The 14,981-nt window shown below is 42.9% G+C and overlaps 2 protein-coding genes across 7 annotated transcripts in view; one reads left to right on the top strand and one right to left on the bottom strand.

Annotated features, from left to right (window-relative positions):
• The window catches only part of LOC119648657 (fasciclin-3), a 297,763-nt gene that overhangs the window by 252,247 nt on the left and 30,535 nt on the right, over positions 1-14,981 (top strand). For all 5 annotated transcript variants that reach the window (XM_038050470.1, XM_038050454.1, XM_038050446.1 and 2 more), the window contains exon 2: positions 6,652-6,972. In XM_038050470.1, the coding sequence (XP_037906398.1) occupies positions 6,652-6,972 (321 nt within the window). The remainder of the gene's footprint in view (positions 1-6,651; positions 6,973-14,981) is intronic.
• On the bottom strand, positions 12,449-14,508 carry LOC119648682 (serine protease VLSP-1-like). Of its 2 annotated transcripts, XM_038050482.1 has the most exons (7): positions 14,353-14,508; positions 14,186-14,287; positions 13,829-13,972; positions 13,668-13,772; positions 13,024-13,164; positions 12,784-12,956; positions 12,458-12,621 (listed from the first exon to the last, which is right to left on the bottom strand). In XM_038050482.1, exons 1-7 carry the CDS (start codon positions 14,443-14,445, stop codon positions 12,522-12,524), a joined length of 858 nt encoding a protein of 285 aa, XP_037906410.1. In that variant the 5' UTR covers positions 14,446-14,508; the 3' UTR covers positions 12,458-12,521. The 2 variants fall into 2 exon arrangements, with proteins under 2 accessions (XP_037906418.1, XP_037906410.1); XM_038050490.1 differs by lacking the exon at positions 13,024-13,164 and having other exon boundaries at positions 12,449-12,621.

Here is a 14,981-nt window from a genome sequence, read left to right as displayed (position 1 = left end):
TGTGGCACTAGTTTCATGATCCCGACGTCATCTCCCGGATTCAAATCACGGCTATAGTCATGGATGTTCGTGGGTGCTAGAACGAGTTTGAGTCAGGAGCAATAAAATCATGAAATTTGCAGGTTGCTAGCCCACAAAAAACTTCTATCCCTTTTAGTCGTCTTTTATGATAAGCAATAGTTGAGTATATTCTTAAACACCAGCAGGTGGATAATTGCTAAATGCAAATGTCCTGGAGCATGACAAAGAGCACCCAGAAAATTTTATCAATAGAAGGCACGCTCTAAATTTTGCCCGCTGCTGTTACTCGGAAATTCCAAGCCTTCAGCAACACCTATCTCTGTTATATTATTGCGGTTTTCTGGCACAACACAGCCTTCAATGGAAAAGTACGTATTCGTGTGGCTGCGTTGATTAGTCGCGGAAAGACTCCAGTATCACAGAGTGGGCGGCGAGGTCTAAAATTACGTGACGCAAAATAGTAGACGAGGACTGAAGACTTATCGGGGAAACCTGAAGGTCTGGTTGATGTGCTATGTTCCATTTTGTGGTTAATGGTTGTGGTTGGTGAGGGGAAGGTTCTTGATTGGATAGCTTTTGTGACAACTAAGATGTTCATTGGGGGATCTTTGAATCATTCTAGTTTGTCGAAGGTGAAGTTCATGCTGATCCCACTATTGGCGACCTTCAACCAGAAAAGAAGAATGTTGTGCTCAGAGGAGTGAACTTTTTTCATTTCCAATCCCTTCCAAGTGTCATATCATATATCATATTTTCCGCTTTCACGAGGAGTAGCTTGGGGAATATGCGAGGATACCTGTGCAGAAGTTTTAATCCTTGATTGTGGGTTATGCTCATCCTGGAGGCTAGTCAGTGTTAAGTTTATGCGCTGTTATGATGATGAAATCAAAGTCAATAGTTCACTCGCCTGATGCAGAATATGATCTTTGATCGTGTTTTCGTTGGTTCCTGGGTGTCATTATCTTTGTCTGCGACTTTCCGCCACAAATAGGTAAGCCCGTACTGAACATTTTTAGGGTGAGACAACATGATATGTTTCCTAGTGGGGTAGTTCTAAGCTTTACTTATTATTCTAACAATTAATATGATGATTTTTAAGAGACATATGGCTTTTCTACAAAATTGTGAGCGGCTGATCGTTCGCTTGGAGAAGCAATCTATGTCATAGAAATCTTTGATTTTTTTATTGGGTTGAAGGAATCCTAAATACTCATCTCCACGGATCTCTCCTTTTACTTAAAACGCCCATTTTCAAAACTAGTAGATGCCGGTGTCTGCCGAAGTAGAGACGACTCATCAGACTCCGCTGGGAGCTGAAAACCAATAGAAGGTTATTGTCAGGTGTTTGCTATTCCTTTTCAAGTAGGCACATGGACGTGAATTATCTCCTTTAACTTTCACCCCATTCAATAGAAGGCGATTTGTCTGGATTCATTATGCCATTTTTCATGGTCATAGTCATATTCGGGTCTGTTATCCTTGATGGTCGGCTGCGTAAGGCGTAACTTTGTCAAAACTAATATGATTGTGTCTTGGATTTATAGAGTCCTTAGTCTGCATCAAACCATTTGGAGAGAAAATTCTTTCACTTTTTTTGTCCATGAAACCAACGTTTTTGGCATTTGTGATTTCACGCTGCTCTCAGTTTGACGGTGAGGCAATGTCTGATAGATTCTATAAGCGGATATGTGGTCAAAGCTGACACCAAAATAACAGTTATTGGGGGTCAATATGGTTAGCCTTCGTAGTTTCATTTCAATAGGATAATGGCTCTTGCACTAAGGCCTACCCCAATAGCTCAATGACTATACTACGAGTATATTTCAATTATTTCCAAGATCATTCAAACGCCTAAGCTTCAGTAAGACGTTCATTGAATATGCTATGTATAAATGCCATACAATTCCAAATTTAGAGCGCCAAGGAAATGCGAACGGCTTGGTTATTGCCAGTGGTTTCCATGTTAATGGTTTTACCTATGTAAACGAGTAATCCGCTAATACATATCTCGTACCAGAATATAACATGACCACGGGAAGTGAAAATTAATCCTTTCAAATTTGGTATTATTTGAAAACAGCGGGATATGAACACAAACACTCGCAGCATTTCGGAGATGCTCTTTGATGAACAAATAATTGAGTTCTATGCACCCCACAGTCATGCAACTCAAACTTAACCCCACATTGAGCTGATGCAGCATGTGATGAGTTACTAAGGACCATTATGATATTATCTGATATGAATGTGGTTTCCAAGGAGCCCGGATTTACCAACCGCAATAACCTCATGCTCCCTTTATTCTTTGATTGCTAACCATCAGCACATTTTGCCAACACTAATACCAATCACACAAATTATCCTTTTGGCTTTCCATTTCTCCCTGTTTTCACTTTTTCCACTAAACACACTATGGATCCCATTGGCGCCAAGAAATTTGTCGACAATCAAACTTGTTCAATCTCATGAGTTAATGCTCTTTTAAACTTCTAAATAAATCCTCTTAACTTTTATGTACGCCTCAGCTCCGTGATCCTGTTCGTCGTCATTATGCCGTCGCAAACGGAAACTCACCCTCATTTTTCAGTGATGACAACAAATGAGGAAGCAAATGGCAATTCAATGTACGAAACAGTACAACGTACTGAAAATGAAGCCACTAGGTCTATGGCAGACTGAACGATGTCTATGTGTACCAAGTATCCCCCGAAGACAGAGAACTAGGAGTACCTCGAGTTTGCTGAGTATACTGAGTGAATCCGGTTCGTAGTTGGTCCGAAATTATGTGTACGTGTATGTCTAAATTATACTGGCTGGTGGAATCAAGCTCCTCCAACGAAAACAATCACTTGCCGTCGTCTTGTCCTCATTTGGCTCTTATTCAATTATCCCAACATTAGTTAAAGACTTATGGCAATCAATTCTCGGTGAAATACAAAATGGAAGTGTGATACTTTGGAGCGGCTTGATAACGCTCTTCAGTTAATCGAATTAAATTTTCGCCTTGGCAAAATAAGGTCGGACAAAGACGCTAGGGTTGCATGAAAATGCTAAGGATCGAAGCGTGGATACTGGGCTGGGTATAGTTAATGCAACTCTTTTGTTATTTCAACTTCAAGCCATCCATGTCTTCGACAAAAATAAGGACTTTCTTCACTACTATGTCCAACATTTGCAAGATGTACCTCTAGAACTTGCGGAACACTAGATTTTAGTTAACTGGTTGGGTCCTCTGGCTCTCATATCCTGGAAGCAGTTACCGAAGGTGGACAAGGTCTGCGATACCAACATTTAAATTTGACTTCTCCCTGAACGATCCTCTCCAAAGTACAGTATCCATTTCATAGATACAAATCTACAAGCTACCGACTTCTCACACAGGAGTGGAATGAGCCATCAGATATTTATGGCTGGAGAGAACTTGTGTGAATATTCAAACACATCCCCAGAATGCTCTACGCATAATTCAATTGAGATGGGTATGTGTTAATTGCATTGAGGGGCGAAGCTAAAGGAATCTGTTTGATCTGGGGCCATTGTTCTGAGAAGCAGAATGTTCGTCTCTTCGAAAGAGCCTTAAATGCTACTTAATCGAAATAACTACTCAATCTTACTGTGCTTTCCATATTGAAGTTGGGATTTTAGGATTCTCCTTTCCTTCTGATTTCTAACTAGTGGTCTCCTTCAGATGAGCAATTGTCCTTTTTGATGAGTAATTTGAAATCAGGAGGTCATTCCAAAAAATTGGGAAATATTTCAAACAGCATCCGGAGTAGGTTTTGTTGACTAATTTGAAAATGGAAGAAATAAATAAGAACAGGAGTAAGTGGACGGGTGGTTGGTTTCAGTACTTCTGGGAAGTTCTAAAGAAGTATGCATTCAAACGCGGTAGGAAAGTCATACATACTTACGTTGGCCTGTTGCTAGGAGAACTTCGTGAATATGCTTGTCATTTGGCCTTAAATGGGGCATAGTGCATGAACCAGTCCTACCTGCTATCACTCTCGGTTTGTTGAAATATGGTTCACCTCTCTACAGGTCTTTCTGAAAAGTCCACACTCTCGAAAGCTCTGGGATATTGGGTTCAACTGCATGGCATAGTCAGCAATTGGGGCCTTCTTTCTTGAAGTGTGACCTATCCACTGTCAATTCCGTCTTCTAACTAACACGCACACTTGCACTTCATACGCCTACCGACACAGTTCTTCGCTCCAGATTGTGTCAGAATAAAGATCCTTAATCATATGGCTGGGACAGGTGTTAACGAAATTTTGGACCCTTCGAGTAACAATGAGGGTCACAAGATTTCTCACGGTATCGAAGCTCTAGCGCCTCATGCTTGCCATCATTTGCAGTGATCAATAGAGCGGTTCTTACATCTTTCCATCCGTTCCCGCAACTCGGCCATCAAATAGGGTCTTCAGAATATGGCCAACGACCTGGATAACATCCACAAAAAAAAGTATTTTAATCGGGGCCCTGAATTATTGTCCTGCTTCCCTCTTCCCTTCCTCTTCCAAACTCCTTGAGAAATATATCAAGGACCGGTTAACTGCATGCTTTGATTAGCTGGCGAGCAGCACGGCTTTGTGAAACGTCACTTCACTCCTTCTAACCGTATTGGATAGGAATGGGATGAAGGTGGTAACGTATACTGACGACTATTGGTGTCAGGGATATTTCCCTCCATTTTGAGTGAAATCACGCAGGAGGCGTTGGCAGAGTTGTGCATGTAGATTGCAACGAGCTTGCCATAAATTCAATCCAATCAAAGCGGAGTTATTGCTATTTATTACAAAGCCAAAGATAACAAAATCCCCTCCTCCCCCGGTGATAAAATAAACAAAAATATACACTCTTCACTGTAAAGTTGCTGGTGTGATTCTAGATCCTAAGTTAAATTGAAAAACATAGAACTGAGGGCTAGGAAGGCATGCAAAAGAGAGTTTGTGAGGAAGTAGAGTCGTGGACCGAAGATGATTTTCTGGATGCATACGACTATGATCCGTCCAATCTCAACGTACGCCTCTATTTTGTGATGGCAAAACTATAATAGCACGAAGCTTGAAAGGATTCAATCGCGTACGCAGAGCAACTAGAGCTCTGCATTCTTGCTCGGTAGATGCCCTCAACTTACTTCTGTACCCACTCCACATGAGCCTCCAAATTAAATACACTGTGCCCTGCATTACTATCGGACTATGAGGATCTGGACGTTGGCGAGTGCAGTTTTATGACCATAGAAACATCCCGAATGAAGTACTTCAGGAACTCTGGGAATTCCCAACGGACTACAGGCAAACCGAGCTTTATACGGAATTTTGCTTAGGCTTTCCAACCAGGACAGGGTGGAGTACCAGCGACGTGTTGCAGTATTATGACACACCGGGAAATCTGCCGATACTTGGAAGTCGATCAATAGTTGAGGCATAATCCGAAACCCAAGAGTAATATAGTAATTCTGACCGACAGGTAAGCAGCCATTAAGGCTCTGCACTCAGTTGTGACATCGTCCTGATTGATGGGGCAGTGAAGGAAGCGCTGAAAAAACTGATCGGCATGCTTAAAGTCATCCCCCACTGGGTTCGCAGTCATAGGAACGTAGAGGGTAATGAGGAGGCCATCGGGCTGACCAGGCGTGACTCTGATCTAGACAGTTCCTCATTGGGCGCAGTCGACGTCCTGCTGGTTAATAAAAAGGATGGAATCTATCTCCATTACTTGATCGCCTCTGATTTCAGACGGCGAATCGCCTGGCCCAATTCAAGGAGGATATGTCCTTATACTGAGAGCTTTTGGGATAGACGGGAAAATACGTACAAGACTAGGCAGCTTACGCGGGACAATGGGCTTTAAAAGGCCATTCCGTCAAACTCGGCATATCCTAAAATTTGCGTTGACGACGTTGCGGAGATGGAGGAGAAACCATGAAGAACTTCCTTTTTGATTGTCTAGATCTAGCTGAAACTAGGCTTCAGATACTATATGAACAAATTTTTGGACACCTCCAAGAGATCTCTAGCTGGAGCATGTGCTTCTATCTTTCATCAATGCTTCGAGTCGGCTCTGGAGATCTAAATCGACTGGATTATGCTCCCTTGTTCTTCCCACAGTAGCCATGGTCTTAGGAGTCCGTGATGTAAAAACGCGCATCACAGCCATTCCTCGGGGCAGCCATTGATACTTACCTTCCCCCCTAACTACTACTTTCCTAGAATAGATCTACTTCGTGGCCAGATATCTAGATTCTCAAGAAGAATCGCATGTCCTCTACAAGGGCCTCCATGATGAGTTTGGTGCAGTTAATCATGTGGTGCTTCTGTCCAGACTCGATACCCTTAACATTCCCCTGCAGCGAATACATGGCTTACCTCCAATTGGTCTAACTGTTCTTGGAATGTTTCTTTTGATGGTTTCATGTTCCTTTCCTTTGTCGCCGCCTCTGATGTACTACAAGGTTCCATTCTAGGTCCACCAATATTTCTATTCTTCATCAACGACCTTCCCTCTGTCTTCACGGCCTTTTATTGATGATGATGATCTTAAGTATTTTTGATCTACGGTTTCTACCGTAGAGTGTGTATATCATAATTCATTTATTCTAACATTTCCTTTTGTATTCATTTTCAGGAACCTTAACATATGCCCAAATAGATGTTGATCCAAAGCAAGTCACCTTAACTGAAGGCGAAAAAACATCCTTGCTATGCCGCTCCGGAAATAAAATCAACTATTGTCGATTCATAGTACCTGGAGCATCGCAAGTTCTAGTTTTGTCAGAAACGTGGCCATCAAAAACCCCAGGATATTCGTATTTTGGACAAGGATTGGCGGCGGGGCAATGTGGTGTAACAATTGATCGAGTTATCCCTCAAAATCATGGACAGGCCAAATGCTTTTTGGGTATTGAAGGTGATGAAATTGAAGGACAGATCGAACTTACGGTTGCATGTAAGTATATATTTTTCGGGTATTTTTTTTTTTTTTGGAGAATAATGGATAATAATATGTACAAAACAGCAAAAATAAAACAAACTGGCTTTATGACAGGTTTTTCACCTCAACGTAAACAATGGTTGACATTTACCCTTTGGTGAAGTATATAGCGCGCCAACTACATCCGTGCAATCCGTGAAATGCACTTCAACTCCGCCTATGAATTTCCGAGATGCCAAGTGCTCTTGGGCGGCCCACTAATCGACCTTCTTGGGAGAGTGCATTCCACTACATCGTGAAGCCAGCAATGTAGTTGTCGCCCCATCCTAATGTGTGACTTATCCACTGCCACCTCCGCCTTCCGATCATTTCCGCTACGGAAGAAACCACACATCCTAGATATAAAAATTGATCCACGCCTTCGATTCTCTGCCCATTCAATGCAGAATCATAAATTCCAAAGACCATGACTGCTGTGATAAGAGCGAGAAGGCAGAGTCCAGCCGCTTCAAATTTTTAGAGACAGCTCGTAGCATTCACGCTCTCCCGTTTTGAGCCAAAGATCTCTTTGAGGCCCTCAAAGAATTTGTGCATATGGTGTCCGTAGTTTGGTTATAATTGAAGCTGGTAAATATCAAAGGAAGTGCCTGAGGGATTCCCCCTCTTTTCCGCAGCTTCGGCAATGCGAATTATAGACTGGGCCGAGTTTAGAGGTCAGTGCCCCATTTAGACCGCCGTAGTCTGCATTTGAACGCGTCTGCCACAAGAGTTCTCGCGATCGGGTATTGTTAAAACGGGCCAAATCCTCGTTAACTTGGTACAGGTGGTGAATCTTTTCCATCTGTGGTTAGCGGCTGTTAAGAAGTGCGAATAGATTCCACGTTTAATAGTCGCCAGCGGGACAAGGACTGTGCGCCCCGCAGGACCGCCAAGAGCAGAGCCCCGCCTGTCCATTCCCCTCTATCTTTCTATGACCGGAAAGCCAAAATGTTTAGCACCTTATCACATTGCTCTATCAGTACAAGACCTCAATAGCCCGTTGTTTGTCGGTCAGAATGGCTGGTTATGCCTAGGGCCTGGAGCAATTATCAGATGGAGGGAGTACATTGGGGGCATCTGCCGGACAGCTATTACAACGGTACGTTAGGATGGAATACGGCTGTGTACATCCTCGCCTGGAGACCCGTTTTCTTTGTAAAGGTTCTTTTCCAGGCATTGAAGGCTAGACAGGCCTTCTTAACTCACATTTCTATCTTCAATCTCCAAGTTAAGTCCGGATCACGGTTTACACCCATATACTTTACATTGGAGGAAAGAAGAAGAATTTGGGTACCCATGGCTTGGTGGTGCATAGCATCAGTTTGGTTTTGGTTGTATTTATGCCCACTCCGCATCTTACGGTCCACGGGCATACCTTTCCCAACGCTCCTTCCATGATTTCATCTGTAATGGAGGGAAACATTTGCTACTTTCATCCAGATCCTGTCATATATCCGTATAATTTCGTCTATCACTATCAACCAGAGCACTAGAGAAATGGCACGCAAGTGACTACCTCCCATATTAGGCAAGATTATCCTGTAGTGCTAAGATATTATCCAATATGTCAGAGACCCCTCCAATCCAATACTAGTCACGTCTTCTTGAATGACGTTGGTACTGACATTGTTGAATGCTCCCTCAATTCCTAGGAAAGCAGCTCGAGTGTACTACTTGTACTGTAGTGGCTACTCAACTGTGCCAATTACCTCGTGGAGAGTTTTTTCTGTGGATTGGCCTTTGATGTAGGTGTGCTGGGACTTACAGGCATTCTCTCTATTACCGTCTTTATGTGGATATATGGATGTCGGGGGCACGCTCTAGGGTCGAAAGTCCTTTGGGGATTCATGGCGGCGTCTGCCCGGTTTCAGTATGAAAACCAAACGTGCGCGTCTCAAAGACTCTGGTACGTAGCCCAAAGAGATACAGTTCCGGTAAATCTCGACAAGCCACGACCTAACCTTTTCTTCTGTAGCATGGCTGGCATTATGCCATCTGGGCTCGGAAATTTATATCCAGTGAAAGTGTCGGTGAAAGGGTAGTATAGGTCGCAGGGCGAAACGTGGATTGGTACCCACGATTGAGCATAAAACCTGGGAAATGCCTGCTGAACCAACACCAACAGCTCTACTACCAAACCCTATCTCCACTTCCACGTGGTGACCGCTGGGAGTTCTTTCTTTATGAAAAACTGCAGACGGAGAAGGATGAAGGCGGGTCTCCAGCGCCTAAAAACGGGACAAAATGTACCAACTGGTCCTTCAGGTTGGGGGTTGGGTAAGGCTGACAACCCTATACGGAAAACCGATGATACGAAGCCACAAAAGGAGCCTCGGACAGAATGGATTTTACAACGACGAACCCGGCAACGACAACGGTCTAAAAATTCGCGCATTTTCTCATGGAACGTTCGCTTCCCGGACAGAGATGAAGTTGCTGAGCAGCTAACCGATACCCTGTCCCAATATAAGGCTGACAGCATTGCAAGAGATGCGATGGACAGGGACCGCTACACCATATATTATAGTGCTCATCTAGTAAACCATGTGCTCGGAGTAGGTTTCTTAGTCAGCCAAAAAATGAAACCTGCTGTTATCGACTTATATATACTTATATACGACTTATGTAAGCAAAAGGCTATGCACTCTGCGTTTACGAGATAAGTTTAGAAATATAACCCTCATAAAAGTTCACGCCCCTACAGAGGAGACTGCAGAGTCGGAGAAGGATACCTTCTACGAGGCGGTTGAGCGGACTTTCGAAGTCTGTCCCAAGTATGATATCAAAATTATGCTTTGAGATTCCAACAGTCAAGTAGGGATATAGCCCCCAATGATAATGGACTGCGCATTATTCAGTTAGCAGTATCGCACGAAATGGTTGTTGGACGTACCCGGTTTGAGCGGAAAGCGGTCCACAAACATACGTGGGCCTCTCCAGACGGGACTACTTTCAACCAAATTGACCACGTATTGATCGAACGCCGCCACCTCCCAGCCTTGATGAATGTCAGAACATATAGGGGGCCAATATAGACTCGGACCACTATCTCGTTGGCATGGTGATCCGAGCTCGAATAACAATACCACCTAGAATCCCTTCTGACAATCAGGTGATAGTGAATACTGAAGCCATTCACAACACAGCCCTCTGCGGCACCTATAAGAGGGAAATGGATGCCGCAATAACCGCAGTCAACAGAGATCCTGGAGAAGAAGCATCAAATGACTTATCACGAACTCCGTTGAGCGGCGACTTCACAGACGGAAAAAGGAAGCCTGCGAGAACCAACAAGTCTGTGAATTCGAAAAGTACAGGGAACAACCGCACCAGCCGCACAAGTTTTACCAAAAAGTCAGCAGGATGAAGCCTTAAACACCTCGATGTTTATCCTGCCGAGACAAAGAGGGAAATCTGATTTCCGACAGGATGGGCATATTGGAGCGATGGGTTGACTATTTTGATGAGCTAGTGAACAACCGGAACATCAGCGAGTTGGAAGTCCCGCCAACTGAAGACGACAGACAAATATAGGAGAAACAGTCCGTGAAATCAATCGGCTTAAAAATCATAAGTCGTCAGGAGCCTACGGAATTACAACCGAATTAGTTAAATATGGAGGCGACCAATTACATCAAGTGGTTCATCAACTTGTGTTCAAGATATGGGACAGCGAATCAATGCCTGGCGACTGGAAACGAGGCATTATCTGCTTCATACATAAAAAGGGAGATATTACACAATGCAACAATTATAGAGGTATCACGTTGCTGAGTATTATCTGTAAGATATTCTTCGCTATCTTGCTGGGCCGGATAGCCCCATACGCCCAGAACATCATCGGCACATATCAAAGAGGTTTCACTCCAGACAAGCCAGCAACACATCGATTTTCTCTGTGCGGCAAGCCATGGAAAAACTGTTGGAATATGGACACCAGTTGCACCATCTATTCATCGACTTTAAAGCCGCCTAAGATAGCATAGCCAAGGTAAAACTGTACACGGCCATGAGAGAATTTGGTATCCGGCGAAATTGATAAGACCGACTAGGCTGACCCTGACCAATGTGCGAGGTCAGATAAAAGCAAGAGGATCACTCTCAAGATCATTAGACATCAACAACGGTCTACCGCAAAGGGGATGCCTTATCATGCGTCCTCTTTAACCTGGCCCTAAAGAAAGTGATCCGGGATGCTGAGGTAAATGCGAGGGGTACGATTCTCTTTAAGTCCACCCAACTGCTGGCCTATGCTGACGATATCGACATCATGGGAAGAACCACCCGAGACGTACAAACTGCCTTCATCCAGATCGAGCAGGCGGCACTCACTGCGAGATCTTGGGCTGCACTTCATTGAAGGCAAGACAGAGTAAATGGTGGCAACGTCAGCACCGAAGACGAATCAACCAACAACAACAAACCGCACTGGTCAAACAGGAAGAATAAAGACAGGAGACTAAAACTTTGAGACCGTTGATAATTTCTTCTATCTAGGGTCGAAAATCACAACCGATAACAGCTACGATGATAAAATCCGCGCGCGGTTGTTTTCAGCCAACAGACCCTATTTCAGCTTCCAAAAACTTTTCCGCTCGAAACGACTCAGGGTCAAAAGTCTTACTGTACTAGGATCTTGTCAGTGCTCATGTATTTCTCGGAGACTTGAGTCCTTTGCAAGAAGAATTACGAACTCTTGAACGAACTCCGAAAAATTTTTGGTCCGCTAAATTAAGATGGACGATTCCGTAGCCTATATAACGACGAAATCTATGACTGATACCATGGCCGTCAGGTTGTGGATAAAATCCGGCTCAACAGGTTACGGTGGGCGGGTCACTTAATTCGTATGGATGAGGGTGATCCGACCCGGAAAGTCTATAACGGCAAAATCTATGGTAGAAAAAGAAAACGAGGCGGACCCTGTCTGAGATGGAACGATGGCGCAGGTCAGGCCGCCAGTCAGCTTTTGAGAATATCGAATTGGTGGACCTCTTTGCGGATCCGGGATGTCTGGAGTGCCTTGTAAAGGCAGGCCTAGACCGGATTCCGTTTGTTGCGCCGTTGATGATGATGATGATGAAGGTGCTTATAGCCCAGCCGATTATATCCTCGGTTCTTGCCGATTTGATAGTCTCGCACGACTGTGACTGCATATCGTCCTGCAAGGCTCTGACTCACATTCCTCTTCTCTGTTGGAGAAGTGCGCCTGAACTGGCTGCTCCAGAGTTTTACCTCAGTCGACGTATGCTTCTCCACCTTGGCTTGGGGTTATGTCAGCACCTCTCCAAGGCCGCTTATTAGTAATAGTTCATCTGAAGAAGCACAAACAGCAATTGTTTATGGAAAGAATAGAATACTAAATGCATTCAAGAAAAATTTGTTTACTTAGTTGAAATGGATTTAATCATTATCATCAATCAAAGACTCTTCCTCTCCCCCACGCATAAAACGAAGTTTAAAAAGAAAAATGTAGGTTTTTTTTAAAAAAAAAATTACAATAAATACTTCAATATAACGTAGTATTATGTTTTGAATAAAATATTTCTGAATAATTTGAATATGTTACTGATTCTCGCTAGTTCGATAATGAAGATCACAAATAACGAACCGTGGATTCTTTGACTGAAAAAAAGAGCATCATATGATCAAAACAGCTAAAATTGATTTAATATTTTGTGGAAATCATATAATCGGAGTAGGCTTAGTAAAATATTTCGACCGGTACATTCCAAAACATGATACTATAAATATAAAACTATTCAAAATCCCAATTTCCAAATTTACCTGACACTTGCCAATGGAGGCGAACCATTGCCATTCCAGTCCATAACCATCTTTATCCAAATTTTATGTGATGCCAAACTCAGAAAGAAGGCCGACGGTCCCTTGGTAGCTACCAAAGTTCCGATAAATTCAAGCTTCGAATATTTGCATATCAACGGACCCCCGAGTTTTATCTAAAAAGGAAATAATAAAATTTGTAGTTACCACCATAAAGCTTTCTGGGGATGAGGTATCTGTTACACTAGGAATGGGGTGGTTTCCCTGACGAGGCATATTAAAACAACTGCAACTGGTTCGGAGAATTATTGATTGAGGAAGAATCAAAGCTCCTTCAATTTTAACATCTTCATAATGAAGTTCTTGTCCGGTGGATTCGAGTCCCTAGAAAATTATTCTTTTTTAATTGGCCATAATTAGGTAAAATAAAAAATATGCCCCGTCCACGAACATGTGGCGGCACATCGGAGGCATGAACCTCAACTGCATTGCCGTGGTGAATTCACCTCCACCCCACGCACTGTACTGCCGCCGTCGCACTGCATTGTCGCCGCCGCGACTGACGGCTTGGCACGAGGTCGTTCTTCTAATTCAGACCCCCGGCACGAGCCGATGTGATTTTTAAAGAAAATTTCGATATGCGAAAGTGGAGAAGCTGCGGCAAGAGTGGTAATAATCCAATTTGTGTTTTTAAGTAGTCGCAACGATCGGCGCCGAAAACATTAGTCAACCCCCCGTTGAGGATCATTGAACCCTACAAGCAACATGGTTCCAAAAAGATGGCTCAAACTTAGGATACATGAGTTCAAATAGAGTTTATTTTCAATGGTAAATTTACTTTGAAATCAATAAGGACTTAAGTCTCGTATCTCAGTCTATGGACTTACCACTGATGTCCATGCCAATGCCCTGCATTTTTCATGCCTCGAGGGAAAAAGTACGCTAATAGCTATTGGTGCAAGGTTTGTGGATTGGTTGAAAGGAGTCCGTACCTGGAAATTTGAATAACGAGGATTGATTAAGAATCACCTTTTATAGCAAGCTCTACCTTAAACACAGCAACATCTACATCTAACGTCTTAATAAATGCCTTGCGATACTTCGGGTGGATAACAGTAAACATAATTTTCCTCGTGTCTCGAGAATCACTTGCTTTAGATGGTGTTGTATAATCTCCGGCTATTACGTAAACCTGTCGGAAAATCGAACACAGTTTATTCATAGAAATATTTCATTTAGATACTCTCAACACCATCTCAACTGTCTCATTAGTCCTCTAAAATTAGATATTTTTTCGAAAGACATACTGATCATTATTCCGAAAAGTATCCTGTCTGACTGAGAGCTTTTGAAATGATTTTTCTTATAGCCAAGAGTAAAGGGAAATCTGAATCTGTTTCATTACCGGTAAAAAAATTTCACAACAGTGCCCAGTCGTTAGTCCGTGCTTTAGTGATATTAAAGTGCCACTGCATACAGATGCATTGCAGACGTCCTGGAGTATTACCTAGTTGAACATTATTCCAGGAAATTAAACTAGTAAAAGTCCTGACTTAATAGGAACTCCCTCACCATAAATGGATATTCTCCTAGACTCGTCTTTGTTCCCTTTAAAACGTGCACAGTTGAGATGAAGGCTAGAGTCAACAAGGAATTTTTTATCATTGCAAATGTTCACGTGTCCTTTGTGACACAGTAAAAAGTTAAAAACATGCTTGTGACACTTATATTTAGTGGTGATTGACATTTGACATTTAAATATATTGGAGGGTTTAGATTGGATATTGGCAAGTGAGAGCGAATATAGAAGTGTATACATTTTGGTTCCAAAGAAGCAATGGAAGGTCTTGGTTGAAAACTTAGAGGTGTCAAAGTTATTTGTCTCGCAAATTGGATGTCAGATACTACTCTAATTAGTTTTGAAAGTACCTGAATCAAATCAAGATAATAGTACCGGTTAACCGAGGGCTCATTGGCGCGATGAGTCTCAGCGGTCAGTGGATGAGGTATCTATCCTTGTCTCCGACAAGGCCTTATTCAAGATGTAGCTGATGACAAAGCGGCTAATCAATTTGGTAGTTTCAGGTTTTAGTTCTCCCGTTGAGAACCAGGGCTTGGTTGAAATTTGGGGAAGGATATTGAGCAAAAAGTTTCATTTTGTCTTAAGGGTTTGCTTTATTCTTCATTCCAGGCACTCATGA

Source organism: Hermetia illucens, chromosome 1, assembly GCF_905115235.1.
Source record: "Hermetia illucens chromosome 1, iHerIll2.2.curated.20191125, whole genome shotgun sequence".
Lineage (NCBI taxonomy): Eukaryota > Metazoa > Arthropoda > Insecta > Diptera > Stratiomyidae > Hermetia > Hermetia illucens.
Note: the sequence above shows the minus strand (reverse complement) of the source record. Positions and strands in the feature narration are given on the sequence as shown.

Coding starts and splice junctions, on each gene's coding strand:
- LOC119648682 (XM_038050482.1), bottom strand. CDS start 14,445: ATGATAAAAAATTCCTTGTTGACTCTAGCCTTCATCTCAACTGTGCAC. Junction 13,973..14,185: donor GTTGTGAAATTTTTTTACCG/GTAATGAAACAG, acceptor ATTTTCCGACAG/GTTTACGTAATAGCCGGAGA. Junction 12,957..13,023: donor GAAACCACCCCATTCCTAGT/GTAACAGATACC, acceptor TTTCCTTTTTAG/ATAAAACTCGGGGGTCCGTT.